Raw genomic sequence first — 7,081 nt, 5'->3', positions numbered from 1 at the left:
TAATAAGATGCATAATTAGTCTGTCAATCAGCTGACTTTCATTCGGGTTAGCAATTTCCCTTTCACCTGAACGTTTTTTTTGCAATTTCACCTGGGTTTTGTTTTGATCTGGCACGTGAATGTCGCCGCCGTTAATTGAATTAGCCTGGCTAAATAGATGTCCAAGGTATATGGCCACTACTGCTGCCCACTGAAGGGCTTCCTTCCTAGCCAGTGAAAAGCCGTCAATTGCATTTGGCCACCGTTTAGTTGGCTTTCGGCAGCGGTTCTAGCTGCTTGCGTGCGGTCGGTTCGGAAAGTTTTTAAAACAAATTTCTTAAAAAAATTGATAGTTTGGAGAAGAGAACTGAAACTCTAAGAAACAAAGGTTCATACTCAAGGATTATACATTTTGTGGCTCAGAATTCTTTTCGCTACTTGGCTGTGACATTTGGATAAGGAATAAGCTTGTTTTGAAATATTACGTGTGCTCTCGAAGGTCCTTTCATCTTTGGATTATATAAACTTTTTAAAACCCAAAAAAACGTTTTATATACAATTTTTAATGGAAGGCCCTAAGAAATAAAATTTTTTAAAAATGTCCTTGGAAACTTAACAACTTATTTCGACTTTTCAACGACTTCTCTTCGTACTATATAAATATCCTAAGCCCTACTAACTTTAAAGAAATTAAACCAACTAGATTAGGAAATTGCAAGTCCATTAAAAGCATTTTACCCTTTTGAACAAACAATAAAGTTTTTTAAAAAATTCCTCATCTATAAAAATACTATTTTTAATGTACAAAATTAAATAACACATATTTAGAGCATTTATGCACCCCTTTCATAACCTAAGAGAAGCCCCCGTAATGCTGTCACCTCGTTCTTATGCAACAGCCAAAGTCTAATGCGATTTGTAACAAATGAAAAGGTTATATATCGACCAAGAATCTATTATATTTTTTAAGGAATTAAGAACTGTGTCAGGATGTATTTACCGTACTCGCAACTGCCGGATCCGACGGATAAGTTTGAGATCTATGAGGAGATTGCCCAGGGTGTGAATGCCAAGGTATTTCGGGCCAAGGAGTTGGACAATGATCGCATTGTGGCCTTGAAGATCCAGCATTATGATGAAGAGCACCAGGTATCCATCGAGGAGGAGTATCGCACTCTGAGGGATTACTGTGACCATCCGAATCTACCGGAATTTTATGGAGTCTACAAGCTGTCGAAACCCAATGGACCCGATGAGATCTGGTTTGTCATGGAGGTGAGTTTGGAAATAATATTAAAGAGTTTAAAAATATAAATTATCAAAAAATATATTCAAAAATAAATGAGATCCTGAAAGTGTCCTGAATTTTATAAGTGATCCTTATTATGCTTTCTTAGTACTGCTCCGGTGGAACCGCCGTGGATATGGTTAACAAGCTCCTCAAACTCGACCGCCGTATGCGAGAGGAGCACATTGCCTATATCATTCGGGAAACGTGCCGGGCAGCCATCGAGCTGAACCGTAATCATGTCCTGCATCGGGACATTCGCGGCGATAACATCCTCTTGACCAAAAATGGAAGAGTTAAGCTTTGCGATTTCGGACTGTCCCGTCAAGTGGATTCGACTTTGGGAAAGCGGGGAACCTGCATTGGTTCACCCTGCTGGATGGCACCGGAAGTGGTTGCCGCCATGGAGGCCCGGGAACCGGATATCACCGTGAGGGCGGATGTCTGGGCCTTGGGCATCACCACCATTGAATTGGCCGATGGCAAGCCACCGTTTGCTGACATGCATCCCACCAGGGCCATGTTCCAAATTGTGAGGAATCCTCCGCCGACCCTGATGCGTCCCACCAACTGGTCGCAGCAGATCAATGACTTCATCTCCGAGTGTCTGGAGAAGAATGCCGAGAATCGGCCAATGATGGTCGAAATGGTGGAACATCCATTCCTCACTGAGCTCATCGAAAACGAGGATGAGATGCGTTCGGATATTTCAGAGATGCTGGAGCTATCCAGGGATGTGAAATCGCTCTACAAGGAGCCAGAACTCTTTGTGGATCGTGGCTATGTGAAGAGATTCGATGAGAAGCCGGAACGGATGCACCCAGAAGATTTGGCCGCCCTGGAGAATCCAGTGGATGAAAGTATCATTGAGTCTCTACGAAACCGCATGATGATGGGAGAATCCTACAGTTTCATTGGGGATATTCTGTTGTCCTTGAATTCAAATGATATTCGCAATGAGTTTCCCGAGGAGGTGAGTCGACATCTAGAATTTAATATAATTTTACTAAATATTGCTATATAATTCCCTACCTTTTCCAGTTCCATGCCAAGTACCGCTTCAAGTCACGTTCTGAGAATCAGCCACATATTTTCTCCGTGGCCGACATCGCCTACCAGGACATGTTGCATCACCGTGAGCCCCAGCACATTGTGCTATCCGGCGAGAGTTACTCCGGAAAATCGACCAATGCCAAGCTGCTGATCAAGCACCTGTGCTACCTGGGTGCCGGAAATCGCGGGGCCACCGGGCGTGTGGAGAGCTCCATCAAGGCCATTCTCATGTTGGTGAATGCCGGAACTCCGGTGAACAACGACTCCACCAGGTGTGTGTTGCAGTATTGTCTGACCTTTGGAAAAACCGGAAAGATGAGCGGAGCCGTCTTTAATATGTACATGCTGGAGAAGCTGAGGGTGGCCACCACGGATGGCACCCAGCATAATTTCCACATTTTCTACTACTTCTATGATTTCATTAACAAGCAGAATCAACTAAAAGAGTACAATCTCAAGGCCGACAGGAACTATCGATATCTGCGTGTTCCACCGGAAGTTCCGCCATCGAAGTTGAAATACCGTCGCGATGATCCCGAGGGAAATGTCGAGCACTTCCGGGAGTTTGAGAATATCCTTCGTGATTTGGATTTCAATCACAAGCAATTGGAAACAGTTCGCAAGGTTTTGTCGGCCATTTTGAATATTGGCAACATCCGTTTCCGGCAGTCTGGCAAGTGTGCCGAAGTTGAGAACACCGATATTGTTTCAAGGATTTCAGAGTTACTGAGAGTAGATGAAAAGAAATTCATGTGGTCATTGACCAACTTCATTATGGTGAAAGGAGGCATTGCCGAGAGGCGTCAATATACCACGGAGGAAGCCCGGGATGCCCGAGATGCAGTGGCCAGCACTATTTATTCACGGTTGGTGGACTTTATCATCAACAGGATCAACATGAACATGTCCTTCCCCAGGGCTGTATTGTAAGTTTATCGTTCATTACTCGATATATTTTTTGAAATTCATACTTTATCAATAAATCGACTTTTAGTGGCGACACCAACGCCATTGTTATCCACGACATGTTCGGCTTCGAATGCTTCAATCGCAATGGCCTGGAACAACTAATGATCAACACCCTGAATGAACAGATGCAGTATCATTATAATCAAAGGATCTTCATCAGTGAAATGCTGGAAATGGAGGCCGAGGACATTGATACCGTCAACTTCAATTTCTACGATAACAAAACGGCTCTTGATAATCTGCTGACCAAGCCGGATGGTCTGTTCTATATTATCGATGATGCCTCAAGATCTTGCCAGGATCAGGACTTGATAATGGGTATATTTTATTCTTATATATATTTTTATACAATTTAATACCTTTGTGGTTTAAAAAATAGATCGCGTTTGTGAGAAACACAGCCAGTTTGTGAAGAAGCACACTGCCACTGAGATTTCCGTGGCTCACTATACGGGCCGTATTATTTACGATACGCGTGCTTTCACGGACATCAACAGGGACTTTGTTCCACCGGAAATGATCGAGACTTTCCGGTCCTCGCTGGACGAGAGTATCATGGCCATGTTCACGAATCAATTGACCAAGGCCGGCAACCTTACCATGCCTTTCGAGGCTGTCCAGCATAAAGATGATACCGAACGCAGGTCCTATGTGAGTCCTAGGATCTAATTGTTTAATAAAAGTATTAAAAATTATCTTTTTTTCTAGGCTCTGAACACCCTGAGTGCCGGCTGCATTTCGCAGGTGAATAATCTCCGTACTTTGGCGGCCAATTTCCGGTTCACCTGCCTCAGCCTGCTCAAAATGCTCAGCCAGAATCCGAGTCTGGGAGTGCACTTTGTCCGTTGCATACGGGCCGATCTGGAGTACAGGCCCAGGGCATTCCACTCGGATGTGGTGCAGCAGCAGATGAAGGCCCTGGGTGTCCTAGACACAGTGGTTGCCAGGCAGAAGGGTTTCAGCTCACGGCTGCCCTTCGAGGAGTTCCTGAGGCGGTAGGTTTTGTTTTAAAATCAACTTAAGATAAAGATTAAGATTTTTGGTCCTTTCAGTTACCAATTCCTGGCCTTTGACTTTGATGAGCCTGTGGAAATGACTAAGGACAACTGCCGTCTTTTGTTTTTGCGCCTCAAGATGGAAGGATGGGCTTTGGGCAAGACCAAGGTCTTTTTGCGTTACTACAATGATGAGTTCTTGTCAAGGTGAGACCTAAATCCTTGAAAAGGTAAACTTTGTAACAAGAGAAACTTAATTTATTTCCAGATTATACGAAGTACAGGTTAAGAAGGTTATTAAGGTTCAGTCCATGATGCGAGCCTTGCTGGCACGAAAACGCGTCAAAGGCGGCAAAGTTTTCAAAAGTATGTTTTCAAAATTTAATTTCAATATTATGGAAATACTAATTTTGTTTTATCCTATCATATAGTGGGCAAGAAGGGCCAGGAGCATCACGATGTGGCAGCCTCCAAGATACAAAAAGGTAAAAAAACGCAGGTGGATAAATTAAAAGAGTACGAGGAGGAGCACATCGACATAAGTGAGACGCCCTCGGAGGCGGAGGAGATGTTCCTTGAAGCCCGCATGGACGAGGCTCTGGCGGCGGTGCGAATCTCCAAAATCGAGCAGGCCTCCACCGAGGAATAGGCCACATACTATATACATATATATATAAACCATTTATACACACTCTATATCACTATATCGATCGATAATACTCGTTCTACTATCACTATAACTACTACTACTACTACTCGTTCTACAAACCAATAAAATCCAGAAAATGAAAACCAACAAAGTAATCAACTAGTCTACGGTCTATGCAACCACTTAAGCCGCTTAGTGGTGTCAAATGTGGTGGCTGGCACCTTGTGCACCACCCATTTTCTTGTATCTTGTATCCTAGTATCTGATGCAACCAATCGGCTTATAGCCCAGTCTGAGACATAACACTTAACATCGACGGCACCTGCGGAGAGAGATGAATTATAAGTGCTGCATAGAAAAGAAATGAAAATTTAATTAAATTAAGGCGACTTCCCACCCATTCTCCACCACCGATCCCTCCACCACCCAGCCCAGCCCAGTGACCGACTTGTTTTCATTTCCAGTTCACTTTTTATTTCTTTTCAGCCTATCGGGGATTCCGTGAAAAAATTCGTCTACCGCCACTGGTCAACGAGAAGACCGGACAGCTGAATGAGAACACGGCGGACTTTATCCGGCCATTTGCCAAGAAATGGCGCGAAAAGTCCATCTTCCAGGTTCTGCTGTACTACAGGGCGGCTCGTTTCCAGGACTTTGTCAACTTGTCGCAACAGGTGGGTCTTCTAAGCCACTTAGATACTATTAGTACTGTTTTTATCCTTCAGGTCCACATTTACAATCAACGAATGGTGGCCGGACTGAACAAGTGCACCCGGGCTGTGCCCTTTGAGAGGATCAACATGCGAGAGGTCAACTCCTCTCAGCTGGGACCGCTGCCAGTGCCCATAAAGAAGATGCCCTTCCGGTTGGATCAGATACCCTTCTACGACACCCAGTACATGGTCGATCCGGCCAACTCCATCTCCCGTCAGACGTTCCCCAATCAGCTCCTGATGCAGCAACTGGAGGACGACGAGCCCTGGGACAGTCCTCTGCAGCGCAATCCTTCGATGACCTCGTGTGCCCTGACCTACAATGCCTACAAAAAGGAGCAGGCCTGCCAGACCAACTGGGATCGCATGGGCGAGAGTGATAACATCTATAATCAAGGATTCTTCAGGGATCCACAGCAGCTGAGGAGGTAATACCTTTAGGTTCGGACCTAAAAGTTAAGAATAAAAATTAAATTCTTTTAGAAACCAAATGCAAATGAACATGAATGCCTATAATAATGCCTACAACAGCTACAGTAGCAATCAGAACTGGGGTGTCCATCGATCGGGATCCCGACGCAATTCCCTGAAGGGCTATGCTGCACCACCTCCTCCACCGCCCATGCCCTCGTCCAATTATTATCGAAACAATCCCAGCCAGCAGCAGCGAAATTATCAGCAGAGGTCGTCCTATCCACCATCGGATCCGGTGAGGGAGCTCCAGAACATGGCACGCAATGAAGGAGATGTAAAAACTAAAATTTAAATATAATTATAATTTTAATAATATAATTTAAATCTTTTAGAACTCGGAGGATCCACCGTTCAACTTCAAGGCTATGCTGCGCAAGACCAACTATCCCAGGGGCTCTGAGACCAGCACCTATGACTTCAACAATCGTCGCGGATCGGACGCTGATCAGCACACATTCCAGGCGCCCAAACTCCGGTCCACGGGCCGCAGATTCCAGGAGGACGAAGGCTATAACTCCTCGTCTGGGAACTATGGTGTGGGCAGGAACTTTGGCCATCAGCAACGGACACCAACGCTGCGGCAGAATCCGACCAGTGTTGGTCGTAGTTTCGAGGACAACAACGCCAGGTCCTTTGAGGAGGCAGGATCCTACGTAGAGGAGGAAATAGCTCCCGGAGTGACACTCTCCGGCTATGCCGTGGATATCTAAAGCATACAATTATGAATTAAAAATATTTCTAAATAATATCGTGCCTTTCGGAATATGAAGAGAGTTGCTATAAAAGAAACCCACCTATTTATGATATTTTATGATTTCTTATTAAAAATTAAATTATTTTCTTAAATAAAGATTAAAACTATCCTATAGTTCCGAAAAGCACTTAGCCATTGAACAAAATTTATAAAGAATACCTTAAAAATCTAAAAATACCATTAAATGTCTGTCCCATAGTAATAATA

At 44.3% G+C, this 7,081-nt stretch overlaps 1 protein-coding gene across 1 annotated transcript; it reads left to right on the top strand.

Annotated features, from left to right (window-relative positions):
* Positions 1–933: 933 nt before the first annotated feature.
* On the top strand, positions 934–7,070 carry ninaC (STKc_myosinIII_N_like and MYSc_Myo21 domain-containing protein ninaC). The gene is made up of 13 exons (XM_017243660.3): positions 934–1,254; positions 1,377–2,240; positions 2,309–3,246; positions 3,315–3,607; positions 3,669–3,940; positions 3,998–4,284; positions 4,342–4,491; positions 4,553–4,650; positions 4,716–4,769; positions 5,420–5,607; positions 5,659–6,074; positions 6,130–6,394; positions 6,453–7,070. The coding sequence occupies exons 1-13, from the start codon at positions 970–972 to the stop codon at positions 6,828–6,830; spliced, it is 4,488 nt and encodes a 1,495-aa protein (XP_017099149.2). The 5' UTR covers positions 934–969; the 3' UTR covers positions 6,831–7,070.
* Positions 7,071–7,081: the final 11 nt, after the last annotated feature.

Source organism: Drosophila bipectinata, chromosome 2L (genome assembly GCF_030179905.1).
Source record: "Drosophila bipectinata strain 14024-0381.07 chromosome 2L, DbipHiC1v2, whole genome shotgun sequence".
In the NCBI taxonomy this organism is placed as follows: Eukaryota; Metazoa; Arthropoda; class Insecta; order Diptera; family Drosophilidae; genus Drosophila; species Drosophila bipectinata.
This window is presented reverse-complemented; position numbering and strand designations above follow the sequence as displayed.

What these genes read in the sequence shown, in the direction of transcription:
- ninaC (XM_017243660.3), top strand. Translation starts at nt 970, where the DNA reads ATGTATTTACCGTACTCGCAACTGCCGGATCCGACGGATAAGTTTGAG. An exon ending in GCAATGAGTTTCCCGAGGAG is followed by an intron (nt 2,241 to 2,308) that starts GTGAGTCGACAT and finishes TACCTTTTCCAG; the next exon opens with TTCCATGCCAAGTACCGCTT. An exon ending in GATCCACAGCAGCTGAGGAG is followed by an intron (nt 6,075 to 6,129) that starts GTAATACCTTTA and finishes AAATTCTTTTAG; the next exon opens with AAACCAAATGCAAATGAACA.